The sequence below is a fragment of the Stigmatopora argus genome, chromosome 20 (genome assembly GCF_051989625.1).
Source record: "Stigmatopora argus isolate UIUO_Sarg chromosome 20, RoL_Sarg_1.0, whole genome shotgun sequence".
In the NCBI taxonomy this organism is placed as follows: domain Eukaryota; kingdom Metazoa; phylum Chordata; class Actinopteri; order Syngnathiformes; family Syngnathidae; genus Stigmatopora; species Stigmatopora argus.
Window position 1 is genome coordinate 624,910 of NC_135406.1, and position 13,482 is coordinate 638,391.

Consider the following 13,482-nt stretch of genomic DNA (forward strand, 5'->3'; position numbering starts at 1 on the left):
TAAACGAGGTCAATGCCGTCCGTAATCACGCCGGCCGCTCCAAAATCAACGAGCGTGGCACCAAAGTGCGAGCGAGGGCAAGTCGCTGCTCCCGGTCACCATATTTGGCCACGCCAGAGGTGCTTTGCAAAGTTGGGCCAACTAGAAACTCCATGAAACGGCACCCTACTTTTTTTTTTAAACATTTTCCGCCCGTAAGCTTTGCCGTGTTATCTTTGGCAGCCCGGACAGAAAGCTCACTCAGAATGAGCTCACTCTGCAAGTGTTGCTTTTTGCTCGACGGTATGTACGTGCCGTGCCGGCCCTTCCTAGCCGACGGCAAGGAGACGCACAGAGTGTCAAAACAATAGCTTTATTGAAAGAGAAACACTGCGAAAATAATCGTCCGTTTCTGCGCGCAAAACAAGTTGACTTTCCTGGCGCAAACAATCTTTTTGTCTTTTGTTTCTACCTCGCGCGGCTCGATATCCCAATTCTTTAGCCTTTCTTTCCCACTGCCGAACAGCGCTCTCTTTCTCGATAACTGTTGATAAAATGAAAAATAACTTATATGTGCTTTTGTGGCTTCGTTCTTCCGAGCGGCCGAGGCATTTGGGAATAGCCTTTGATTGGAAAACAACAATAGCCACCTAACGGGTCACGGAGCCCGACCTTTTGGTAGCCCTCGCCGCAGTACATCCAAGAGATCTGTTGCACTTTGCCACATGGGTCAGAACACGCCCACAATTTGCTCATGACTACAACACATACTGTGCAAATACAAGACATAATATCCCAGGCGTGGCCATTTTAGTCCCTTCCGAATCCCTCCCGGTCCTATCTGGTTGATCGCTGCCACCTGTTGGCCGTTTCAGTGCAGTCAGACACCGGACGGGGGGGGGACAAAACTCATCGCGGCCGGGGCCCAGTTTTGGAAGGGGGGCCCGCGCTCAGACGTCACCGGATGACCTGATCTGTGGCCTCTGGATTCTGATCTGCAAGGGAGTGAAAGAACACGCACGTCTAACGGGCAGCCGCGGCAGCGATTGGACTTTTGTCTGACTGACCTCTTCGAAGGGGGGCATTAGCGAGGTGTCCATGCTCAATTCCGTTCCGTCCAGCGTGAACACGGAGGAACTGGACCGCCTGGAGTCGGCGCGCCGGCGAGGCGGTGGCGACGGCGAGTCGTGGCAGAACGACGGGTTGGCGTGACCTGAAACGAGCAACCTCGTGAGGTTCGTCCCATCGTTTTCCAATGGCGAAGCGTCGGAACGTGAAACGGCTCGCTTACCGGTGTCGAAGGGTTCCGTGGAGGATCTGCCGGCTCGCGACCACTCAAATTCGCTGTTGAACCACTGGTTCACCTGCAGATTTTTCATGTCTTTTTTCCTGAAAGGAGAAAACGCAATTTCTGGAACAACGATGTGGGTCACTTGGTCTCTTCAGATCCATTGACTGACATTTTTTTATCCTCACTTTCTAGGTAAATGTTTGCCTGGAGGCGGAGGAACATTGGTCCGCCCCTCTCAGACCTGTCGATGATATCGTTTTTCACCAATTTCGTCATACGGAGTTGTGTATGATGACAACAGGCTTTTGAGGATTCCATGATGATGATGATAAAGCCTATGTGTGAACTCTGAACAGACCCAAATGGATTCCAAGTCTTGCAGCAAAGGTAGGCAATTTAAATGGATTACCTTCGTTCATTTCGAGTCACTTCCTTTTTCATTTGGGCTATTACTTTTTGGGGCACTCATAAGTCACTTTCATCTGATTTTGAGCTATTCCTAGATCATTTAAAATGACCACCCATTTTTTTCCATTGCTCTGAATGGATCATCGGTAGAACCGAATCTGTGAAAAATGTATGTCGGTCAAGTTTTGGGGGATAACTAGCAAATAAGGTTCGCGCTGCTTGATTTGATGAATGTTTTGATGCGTAAATGATGCAACTGAATGTCGGGTTTTTTGGCGGTCAAATCAAAAGAAAGGAAACCACAAAGGTAGGTTTCAAAGCAAAGCATCAACAATGGACCGCAATGTCAAAGGTAAGCACGTAACTTTTCTGTCCTACTTACCTCTTTTGCACTTTCTTGTTGCTTACGACGTACGCGCTCAAGCCCGCCACGGCGGCCACGAGACAAGCTAGCGTGAGCGCCAAACTAACGTAGAATGGCGTCTGCTGGATGGGCAGCGAGCAGTCTTTGCCCAAGTACCAGGTGGACTCCAAATCCCGGCACCTGAAAGCCAGCACGGAGGTCAGCTCAGTAAGGGCCGGCCCTCGGCGACTCGGCGACTTGGCAACCGAGACCAAAGGCTAGTCAGCGGCAGGACGCACTGGCAAACCGCTCCGACGTCCCTGTAGACCTTGCAAACGCCGTGGTTGTGGCACACCAGCCTGCCGGCGTCGTAGAGGGGGCTGCATCGACTGACGCACACCAGTACGCTGTTGTTGCGCACGGCCTTGTAGTGCGAGGCCGTGACGGAATCCTCTATTTGCGACGCGCAAAATGCTAGAGGGGAAGACGCGCAAAGCGTGAATGGCGGCGGGACTTGACGACGCCCGTTGACCGTTGCCATGTACCGTCCTTCCAATGTCACGTTGACATGTACTTACTTTCAAAGCTGACGTTGGTCGCAGCCACAGATGGTTCCTGTGTCACATTATAGGGAAAGTCTGAAAAGGCAAGGGTTTGAAGGACTTAGCGAGTAAGGTCTACTTTTTGGTCAGACATCTTGGCAGTACTAGTTTGTGGAAACTTTGTGGATCCGTGCCTTAGTAACAGAACCTTTCATTCATCTTGACTAGTGTGATAACATCTTCTCTAGGTCATTTCTTACCCGTGTTGGGATCATCCACTGTCTTCAAGGCTTCCATAATAATGTCATAGTCGTGCTTATATTCCTTTTCAAAGGCATCGTTGTTGGGAACGGACAAGACCACGTCGTGGCTGACGTTGACGCTGAAACGAAGAGAGCAGGACTGGTGTCAACAACCGTTGAGTGGTTGTGATCAATTTGAAGGGCACGTGACATGTTGCTCATGAAGTTATAGCAAGCCACTGCCATGGAGGAAGTGCAAAGGGTGAACAGGAAGTGTCTTACCCTTGTTGTCTTAGCGTGACTTTGCGGAAAGCCGTGGCATCAGATTCTAATCTTAGCTGCAATAAACAATCTTGATTATTCTTATCTCTCGGGGTTGATGTGATATGACAGCAAAATGGTGGTTGTTAGGCCTTACCTTCTCCACCGCAGAGAGCGAACGTTTCACCAAACCTTGCGCACGACCTCGGCTGAGAGAAACAGAATGGGGTGTTGACACACGATCCAATTGAAACGGGTGTTTTGGAACGGCCTTACCTGACGTTGGTTACGACAACTTTTTCAAAGTGTTTGAGCCTTGTTTCTAAGTAAAAGCCAGTCATCTGAAAGAGGAACAAGACCATCCGGTCACGCCACGTACCAAATTGTAGTGGACCTTTTCAGGACGCTAGTCACCTCTTCTTCAAAGTCTTTGACAAACTTCTTGTAAGCTTCTGAGGTGGTGTTGTCAAGGTAGGACTCGTAGCGCTTGTCCAGAACCACGTCTATTTTCACCAGGGACTCAATTTCGCCTGCAGCAAAAAGGCATGAGCAGCGTTACGACGCAAAACAAATTGGCAAATGGACGCATGTTCGGGGGGGTTAACATAGTACCTATTTCCACGCTTTCTTCAAGGAATTGACAATATTGGCCTTGGAAGCCGCTGGCGCACAGGCATCCAGTTGCGGTAGACGTTCCCCCGTTTTGGCAATGAAACTGCCCTTTTGGTGTTGTTGTCCTGTCAGTCTCAGGTGTTCCGGTGCTTGGAATGTTGCTGGTTTCGGTTGTTGCTGTGCTACCTGGGTTTGTGGTCTTGTGACTCTCTGGTGTTCCTGTACTAGCTGGGTTTGTGGTCTTGTGACTCTCTGGTGTTCCTGTGCTACCTAGGTTTGTGGTCTTTTCACTGTCTGCTGTTTCCGTACTTGCCATAGTTTTTGGATCATCAGTAGTTTTAATAGCCTCAGTGCTTGTCATGAAGGTGGTCTCATCAGTCTCTGATGTAGCGTCACTTTCCATGATGGTAGTTCCTGGACCTTCAGTGGTCTCTAAAGCCTCTGTGCTGGTCATGAAGGTGGTCTCATCAGTCTCTGATGTAGCTTCACTTTCCATGATGGTAGTTCCTGGACCTTCAGTGGTCTCTAAATCCTCAGTGCTGGGCCTGAAGGTGGTCTCACCAGTCCCTGATGTAGCTGTACTTTCCAAATCTGTAGTTCCTGGACCTTCAGTGGTCTCTAAAGCCTCCGTGCTGGTCATGAAGGTGGTCTCTTCAGTCTCTGATGTAGCTTCACTTTCCATGATTGTAGTTCCTGGACCTTCAGTGGTCTCTAAAGCCTCAGTGCTGGTCATGAGGGTGGTCTCACCAGTCTCTGATGTAGCTTCACTTTCCATGATGGTAGTTCCTGGACCTTCAGTGGTCTCTAAAGCCTCAGTGCTGGGTCTGAAGGTCGTCTCACCAGTCTGTGAAGTAGCTGTACTTTCCATGTTGGTAGTTCCTGGACCTTCAGTGGTCTCTGAAGCCTCAGTGCTGGGCCTGAAGGTGGTCTCACCAGTCCCTGATGTAGCTGTACTTTCCAATTCTGTAGTTCCTGGACCTTCAGTGGTCTCTAAAGCCTCAGTGCTGGGCCTGAAGGTGGTCTCACCAGTCTGTGATGTAGCTGTACTTTCCATGTTGGTAGTTCCTGGACCTTCAGTGGTCTCTGCAGCCTCAGTGCTGGGCCTGAACGTGGTCTCACCAGTCCCTGATGTAGCTTCACTTTCCATGATGGTAGTTCCTGGACCTTCAGTGGTCTCTAAAGCCTCAGTGCTGGGCCTGAAGGTGGTCTCACCAGTCCCTGATGTAGTTTCACTTTCCATGATGGTAGTTCCTGTACCTTCAGTGGTCTCTAAAGCCTCAGTGCTGGGCCTGAAGGTGGTCTCACCAGTCTGTGATGTAGCTTCACTTTCCATGATGGTAGTTCCTGGACCTTCAGTGGTCTCTAAAGCCTCAGTGCTGGGACTAAAGGTGGTCTCAACAGTCCCTGATGTAGCGTCACTTTCCATGATGGTAGTTCCTGGACCTTCAGTGGTCTCTAAAGCCACCGTGGTGGTCATGAGGGTGGTCTCACCAGTCTCTGATGTAGCTTCACTTTCCATGATGGTAGTTCCTGGACCTTCACTGGTCTCTAAAGCCTCAGTGCTGGGCCTAAAGGTGGTCTCACCAGTCACTGATGTAGCTGTACTTTCCAAATCTGTAGTTCCTGGACCCTCCGTGGTCTCTAAAGCCTCTGTGCTGGTCATGAAGGTGGTCTCTTCAGTCTCTGATGTAGCTTCACTTTCCATGATGGTAGTTCCTGGACCTTCAGTGGTCTCTAAAGCCTCTGTGCTGGTCATGAAGGTGGTCTCATCAGTCTCTGATGTAGCGTCACTTTCCATGATGGTAGTTCCTGGACCTTCAGTGGTCTCTAAAGCCTCAGTGCTGGGCCTGAATGTGGTCTCACCAGTCCCTGATGTAGCTTCACTTTCCATGATGGTAGTTCCTGGACCTTCAGTGGTCTCTAAATCCTCAGTGCTGGGCCTGAAGGTGGTCTCACCAGTCCCTGATGTAGCTGTACTTTCCAAATCTGTAGTTCCTGGACCTTCAGTGGTCTCTAAAGCCTCCGTGCTGGTCATGAAGGTGGTCTCTTCAGTCTCTGATGTAGCTTCACTTTCCAAGATTGTAGTTCCTGGACCTTCAGTGGTCTCTAAAGCCTCAGTGCTGGTCATGAGGGTGGTCTCACCAGTCTCTGATGTAGCTTCACTTTCCATGATGGTAGTTCCAGGACCTTCAGTGGTCTCTAAAGCCTCAGTGCTGGGCCTGAAGGTGGTCTCACCAGTCCCTGATGTAGCTTCACTTTCCATGATGGTAGTTCCTGGACCTTCAGTGGTCTCTAAATCCTCAGTGCTCGACCTGGAGGTGGTCTCACCAGTCCCTGATGTAGCTGTACTTTCCAAATCTGTAGTTCCTGGACCTTCCGTGGTCTCTAAAGCCTCGGTGCTGGTCATGAAGGTGGTCTCATCAGTCTCTGATGTAGCGTCACTTTCCATGATGGTAGTTCCTTGACCTTCAGTGGTCTCTAAAGCCTCAGTGCTGGGCCTGAATGTGGTCTCACCAGTCCCTGATGTAGCTTCACTTTCCATGATGGTAGTTCCTGGACCTTCAGTGGTCTTTAAAGCCTCAGTGCTGGACCTGAAGGTGGTCTCACCAGTCCCTGATGTAGCTGTACTTTCCAATTCTGTAGTTCCTGGACCATCAGTGGTCTCTAAAGCCTCTGTGCTGGTCATAACGGTGGTGTCATCAGTCTCTGATGTAGCTTCACTTTCCATGATGGTAGTTCCTGGACCTTCAGTGGTCTCTGAAGCCTCAGTGCTGGGCCTGAAGGTGGTCTCACCAGTCCCTGATGTAGCTTCACTTTCCATGATGGTAGTTCCTGGACCTTCAGTGGTCTCTAAAGCCTCAGTGCTGGGCCTGAAGGTGGTCTCACCAGTCTGTGATGTAGCTGTACTTTCCATGTTGGTAGTTCCTGGACCTTCCGTGGTCTCTAAAGCCTCTGTGCTGGTCATGAAGGTGGTCTCTTCAGTCTCTGATGTAGCTTCACTTTCCAAGATTGTAGTTCCTGGACCTTCAGTGGTCTCTAAAGCCTCTGTGCTGGTCATGAAGGTGGTCTCATCAGTCTCTGATGTAGCGTCACTTTCCATGATGGTAGTTCCTGGACCTTCAGTGGTCTCTAAATCCTCAGTGCTTGACCTGAAGGTGGTCTCACCAGTCCCTGATGTAGCTGTACTTTCCAAATCTGTAGTTCCTGGACCTTCCGTGGTCTCTAAAGCCTCTGTGCTGGTCATGAAGGTGGTCTCATCAGTCTCTGATGTAGCGTCACTTTCCATGATGGTAGTTCCTGGACCTTCAGTGGTCTCTAAAGCCTCAGTGCTGGGCCTGAATGTGGTCTCACCAGTCCCTGATGTAGCTTCACTTTCCATGATGGTAGTTCCTGGACCTTCAGTGGTCTCTAAATCCTCAGTGCTGGGCCTGAAGGTGGTCTCACCAGTCCCTGATGTAGCTGTACTTTCCAAATCTGTAGTTCCTGGACCTTCAGTGGTCTCTAAAGCCTCCGTGCTGGTCATGAAGGTGGTCTCTTCAGTCTCTGATGTAGCTTCACTTTCCAAGATTGTAGTTCCTGGACCTTCAGTGGTCTCTAAAGCCTCAGTGCTGGTCATGAGGGTGGTCTCACCAGTCTCTGATGTAGCTTCACTTTCCATGATGGTAGTTCCAGGACCTTCAGTGGTCTCTAAAGCCTCAGTGCTGGGCCTGAAGGTGGTCTCACCAGTCCCTGATGTAGCTTCACTTTCCATGATGGTAGTTCCTGGACCTTCAGTGGTCTCTAAATCCTCAGTGCTCGACCTGGAGGTGGTCTCACCAGTCCCTGATGTAGCTGTACTTTCCAAATCTGTAGTTCCTGGACCTTCCGTGGTCTCTAAAGCCTCGGTGCTGGTCATGAAGGTGGTCTCATCAGTCTCTGATGTAGCGTCACTTTCCATGATGGTAGTTCCTTGACCTTCAGTGGTCTCTAAAGCCTCAGTGCTGGGCCTGAATGTGGTCTCACCAGTCCCTGATGTAGCTTCACTTTCCATGATGGTAGTTCCTGGACCTTCAGTGGTCTTTAAAGCCTCAGTGCTGGACCTGAAGGTGGTCTCACCAGTCCCTGATGTAGCTGTACTTTCCAATTCTGTAGTTCCTGGACCATCAGTGGTCTCTAAAGCCTCTGTGCTGGTCATAACGGTGGTGTCATCAGTCTCTGATGTAGCTTCACTTTCCATGATGGTAGTTCCTGGACCTTCAGTGGTCTCTGAAGCCTCAGTGCTGGGCCTGAAGGTGGTCTCACCAGTCCCTGATGTAGCTTCACTTTCCATGATGGTAGTTCCTGGACCTTCAGTGGTCTCTAAAGCCTCAGTGCTGGGCCTGAAGGTGGTCTCACCAGTCTGTGATGTAGCTGTACTTTCCATGTTGGTAGTTCCTGGACCTTCCGTGGTCTCTAAAGCCTCTGTGCTGGTCATGAAGGTGGTCTCTTCAGTCTCTGATGTAGCTTCACTTTCCATGATTGTAGTTCCTGGAACTTCAGTGGTCTCTAAAGCCTCAGTGCTGGGCCTGAAGGTGCTCTCACCAGTCTGTGATGTAGCTGTACTTTCCATGTTGGTAGTTCCTGGACCTTCCGTGGTCTCTAAAGCCTCTGTGCTGGTCATGAAGGTGGTCTCATCAGTCTCTGATGTAGCGTCACTTTCCATGATGGTAGTTCCTGGACCTTCAGTGGTCTCTAAAGCCTCAGTGCTGGGCCTGAAGGTGGTCTCATGAGTCTCTGATGTAGCGTCACTTTCCATGGTGGTAGTTCCTGGACCTTCAGTGGTCTCTAAATCCTCAGTGCTTGACCTGGAGGTGGTCTCACCAGTCCCTGATGTAGCTGTACTTTCCAAATCTGTAGTTCCTGGACCTTCAGTGGTCTCTAAAGCCTCCGTGCTGGTCATGAAGGTGGTCTCTTCAGTCTCTGATGTAGCTTCACTTTCCATTATTGTAGTTCCTGGACCTTCAGTGGTCTCTAAAGCCTCAGTGCTGGGCCTGAAGGTGGTCTCACCAGTCTGTGATGTAGCTGTACTTTCCATGTTGGTAGTTACTTGACCTTCCGTGGTCTCTAAAGCCTCTGTGCTGGTCATGAAGGTGGTCTCATCAGTCTCTGATGTAGCGTCACTTTCCATGATGGTAGTTCCTGGACCTTCAGTTGTCTCTGAAGCCTCAGTGCTGGGCCTGAAGGTGGTCTCACCAGTCCCTGATGTAGCTTCACTTTCCATGATGGTAGTTTCTGGACCTTCAGTGGTCTCTAAATCCTCAGTGCTTGACCTGAAGGTGGTCTCACCAGTCCCTGATGTAGCTGTACTTTCCAAATCTGTAGTTCCTGGACCTTCAGTGGTCTCTAAAGCCTCCGTGCTGGGCCTGAAGGTGGTCTCACCAGTCTGTGATGTAGCTGTACTTTCCATGTTGGTAGTTCCTGGACCTTCCGTGGTCTCTAAAGCCTCTGTGCTGGTCATGAAGGTGGTCTCATCAGTCTCTGATGTAGCGTCACTTTCCATGATGGTAGTTCCTGGACCTTCAGTGGTCTCTAAAGCCTCAGTGCTGGGCCTAAAGGTGGTCTCATGAGTCTCTGATGTAGCGTCACTTTCCATGGTGGTAGTTCCTGGACCTTCAGTGGTCTCTAAATCCTCAGTGCTTGACCTGGAGGTGGTCTCACCAGTCCCTGATGTAGCTGTACTTTCCAAATCTGTAGTTCCTGGACCTTCAGTGGTCTCTAAAGCCTCCGTGCTGGTCATGAAGGTGGTCTCTTCAGTCTCTGATGTAGCTTCACTTTCCATTATTGTAGTTCCTGGACCTTCAGTGGTCTCTAAAGCCTCAGTGCTGGGCCTGAAGGTGTTCTCACCAGTCTGTGATGTAGCTGTACTTTCCATGTTGGTAGTTACTTGACCTTCCGTGGTCTCTAAAGCCTCTGTGCTGGTCATGAAGGTGGTCTCATCAGTCTCTGATGTAGCGTCACTTTCCATGATGGTAGTTCCTGGACCTTCAGTTGTCTCTGAAGCCTCAGTGCTGGGCCTGAATGTGGTCTCACCAGTCCCTGATGTAGCTGTACTTTCCAAATCTGTAGTTCCTGGACCTTCAGTGGTCTCTAAAGCCTCCGTGCTGGTCATGAAGGTGGTCTCTTCAGTCTCTGATGTAGCTTCACTTTCCATGATGGTAGTTCCTGGACCTTCAGTGGTCTCTAAAGCCTCAGTGCTGGGTCTGAAGCTCGTCTCACCAGTCTGTGATGTAGCTGTACTTTCCATGTTGGTAGTTCCTGGACCTTCAGTGGTCTCTGAAGCCTCAGTGCTGGGCCTGAAGGTGGTCTCACCAGTCCCTGATGTAGCTTCACTTTCCATGGTGGTAGTTCCTGGACCTTCAGTGGTCTCTAAATCCTCAGTGCTTGATCTGAAGGTGGTCTCACCAGTCCCTGATGTAGCTGTACTTTCCAAATCTGTAGTTCCTGGACCTTCCGTGGTCTCTAAAGCCTCTGTGCTGGTCATGAAGGTGGTCTCATCAGTCTCTGATGTAGCGTCACTTTCCATGATGGTAGTTCCTGGACCTTCAGTGGTCTCTAAAGCCTCAGTGCTGGGCCTGAAGGTGGTCTCACCAGTCTGTGATGTAGCTGTACTTTCCATGTTGGTAGTTCCTGGACCTTCCGTGGTCTCTAAAGCCTCAGTGCTTGACCTGGAGGTGGTCTCACCAGTCCCTGATGTAGCTGTACTTTCCAAATCTGTAGTTCTCGGACCTTCCGTGGTCTCTAAAGCCTCTGTGCTGGTCATGAAGGTGGTCTCACCAGTCCCTGATGTAGCTGTACTTTCCAAATCTGTAGTTCCTGGACCTTCAGTGGTCTCTAAAGCCTCCGTGCTGGTCATGAAGGTGGTCTCTTCAGTCTCTGATGTAGCTTCACTTTCCATGATTGTAGTTCCTGGACCTTCAGTGGTCTCTAAAGCCTCAGTGCTGGTCATGAGGGTGGTCTCACCAGTCTCTGATGTAGCTTCACTTTCCATGATGGTAGTTCCTGGACCTTCAGTGGTCTCTAAAGCCTCAGTGCTTGGCCTGAAGGTGGTCTCACCAGTCCCTGATGTAGCTTCACTTTCCATGATGGTAGTTCCTGGACCTTCGGTGGTCTCTAAATCCTCAGTGCTCGTCCTGGAGGTGGTCTCACCAGTCCCTGATGTAGCTGTACTTTCCAAATCTGTAGTTCCTGGACCTTCCGTGGTCTCTAAAGCCTCTGTGCTGGTCATGAAGGTGGTCTCATCAGTCTCTGATGTAGCGTCACTTTCCATGATGGTAGTTCCTTGACCTTCAGTGGTCTCTAAAGCCTCAGTGCTGGGCCTGAATGTGGTCTCACCAGTCCCTGATGTAGCTTCACTTTCCATGATGGTAGTTCCTGGACCTTCAGTGGTCTTTAAAGCCTCAGTGCTGGACCTGAAGGTGGTCTCACCAGTCCCTGATGTAGCTGTACTTTCCAATTCTGTAGTTCCTGGACCATCAGTGGTCTCTAAAGCCTCTGTGCTGGTCATAACGGTGGTGTCATCAGTCTCTGATGTAGCTTCACTTTCCGTGATGGTAGTTCCTGGACCTTCAGTGGTCTCTGAAGCCTCAGTGCTGGGCCTGAAGGTGGTCTCACCAGTCCCTGATGTAGCTTCACTTTCCATGATGGTAGTTCCTGGACCTTCAGTGGTCTCTAAATCCTCAGTGCTTGATCTGAAGGTGGTCTCACCAGTCCCTGATGTAGCTGTACTTTCCAAATCTGTAGTTCCTGGACCTTCCGTGGTCTCTAAAGCCTCTGTGCTGGTCATGAAGGTGGTCTCATCAGTCTCTGATGTAGCGTCACTTTCCATGATGGTAGTTCCTGGACCTTCAGTGGTCTCTAAAGCCTCAGTGCTGGGCCTGAATGTGGTCTCACCAGTCCCTGATGTAGCTTCACTTTCCATGATGGTAGTTCCTGGACCTTCAGTGGTCTCTAAATCCTCAGTGCTGGGCCTGAAGGTGGTCTCACCAGTCCCTGATGTAGCTGTACTTTCCAAATCTGTAGTTCCTGGACCTTCAGTGGTCTCTAAAGCCTCAGTGCTGGTCATGAAGGTGGTCTCTTCAGTCTCTGATGTAGCTTCACTTTCCATGATTGTAGTTCCTGGAACATCAGTGGTCTCTAAAGCCTCAGTGCTGGGCCTGAAGGTGCTCTCACCAGTCTGTGATGTAGCTGTACTTTCCATGTTGGTAGTTCCTGGACCTTCCGTGGTCTCTAAAGCCTCTGTGCTGGTCATGAAGGTGGTCTCATCAGTCTCTGATGTAGCGTCACTTTCCATGATGGTAGTTCCTGGACCTTCAGTTGTCTCTGAAGCCTCAGTGCTGGGCCTGAAGGTGGTCTCACCAGTCCCTGATGTAGCTTCACTTTCCATGATGGTAGTTTCTGGACCTTCAGTGGTCTCTAAATCCTCAGTGCTTGACCTGAAGGTGGTCTCACCAGTCCCTGATGTAGCTGTACTTTCCAAATCTGTAGTTCCTGGACCTTCAGTGGTCTCTAAAGCCTCCGTGCTGGGTCTGAAGGTCGTCTCACCAGTCTGTGATGTAGCTGTACTTTCCATGTTGGTAGTTCCTGGACCTTCAGTGGTCTCTGAAGCCTCAGTGCTGGGCCTGAAGGTGGTCTCACAAGTCCCTGATGTAGCTTCACTTTCCATGGTGGTAGTTCCTGGACCTTCAGTGGTCTCTAAATCCTCAGTGCTTGATCTGAAGGTGGTCTCACCAGTCCCTGATGTAGCTGTACTTTCCAAATCTGTAGTTCCTGGACCTTCCGTGGTCTCTAAAGCCTCTGTGCTGGTCATGAAGGTTGTCTCATCAGTCTCTGATGTAGCTTCACTTTCCATGATGGTAGTTCCTGGACCTTCAGTGGTCTCTAAAGCCTCAGTGCTGGGCCTGAAGGTGGTCTCACCAGTCCCTGATGTAGCTTCACTTTCCATGGTGGTAGTTCCTGGACCTTCAGTGGTCTCTAAATCCTCAGTGCTTGATCTGAAGGTGGTCTCACCAGTCCCTGATGTAGCTGTACTTTCCAAATCTGTAGTTCCTGGACCTTCCGTGGTCTCTAAAGCCTCTGTGCTGGTCATGAAGGTGGTCTCATCAGTCTCTGATGTAGCGTCACTTTCCATGATGGTAGTTCCTGGACCTTCAGTGGTCTCTAAAGCCTCAGTGCTGGGCCAGAAGGTGGTCTCACCAGTCTGTGATGTAGCTGTACTTTCCATGTTGGTAGTTCCTGGACCTTCCGTGGTCTCTAAAGCCTCAGTGCTTGACCTGGAGGTGGTCTCACCAGTCCCTGATGTAGCTGTACTTTCCAAATCTGTAGTTCTCGGACCTTCCGTGGTCTCTAAAGCCTCTGTGCTGGTCATGAAGGTGGTCTCACCAGTCCCTGATGTAGCTGTACTTTCCAAATCTGTAGTTCCTGGACCTTCAGTGGTCTCTAAAGCCTCCGTGCTGGTCATGAAGGTGGTCTCTTCAGTCTCTGATGTAGCTTCACTTTCCATGATTGTAGTTCCTGGACCTTCAGTGGTCTCTAAAGCCTCAGTGCTGGTCATGAGGGTGGTCTCACCAGTCTCTGATGTAGCTTCACTTTCCATGATGGTAGTTCCTGGACCTTCAGTGGTCTCTAAAGCCTCAGTGCTTGGCCTGAAGGTGGTCTCACCAGTCCCTGATGTAGCTTCACTTTCCATGATGGTAGTTCCTGGACCTTCAGTGGTCTCTAAATCCTCAGTGCTCGTCCTGGAGGTGGTCTCACCAGTCCATGATGTAGCTGTACTTTCCAAATCTGTAG

The 13,482-nt window shown here is 50.2% G+C and overlaps 2 protein-coding genes across 15 annotated transcripts in view; one reads left to right on the top strand and one right to left on the bottom strand.

Moving 5' to 3' along the window:
- Nucleotides 1-13,482, top strand: part of oxa1l (OXA1L mitochondrial inner membrane protein) — a 79,586-nt gene that overhangs the window by 3,843 nt on the left and 62,261 nt on the right. For all 14 annotated transcript variants that reach the window (XM_077588190.1, XM_077588196.1, XM_077588197.1 and 11 more), the window contains one exon: nt 1,463-1,657. The gene's annotated coding sequence lies outside the window, so the exon portion shown is untranslated. The remainder of the gene's footprint in view (nt 1-1,462; nt 1,658-13,482) is intronic.
- On the bottom strand, nt 337-10,777 carry LOC144066133 (mucin-3A-like). Its single transcript, XM_077589481.1, has 14 exons — nt 10,694-10,777; nt 5,470-5,536; nt 3,679-3,948; nt 3,481-3,596; nt 3,343-3,407; nt 3,224-3,275; nt 3,088-3,143; nt 2,824-2,945; nt 2,600-2,659; nt 2,321-2,495; nt 2,061-2,222; nt 1,271-1,368; nt 1,047-1,192; nt 337-974 (listed from the first exon to the last, which is right to left on the bottom strand). The coding sequence occupies exons 1-14, from the start codon at nt 10,775-10,777 to the stop codon at nt 930-932; spliced, it is 1,518 nt and encodes a 505-aa protein (XP_077445607.1). The 3' UTR covers nt 337-929.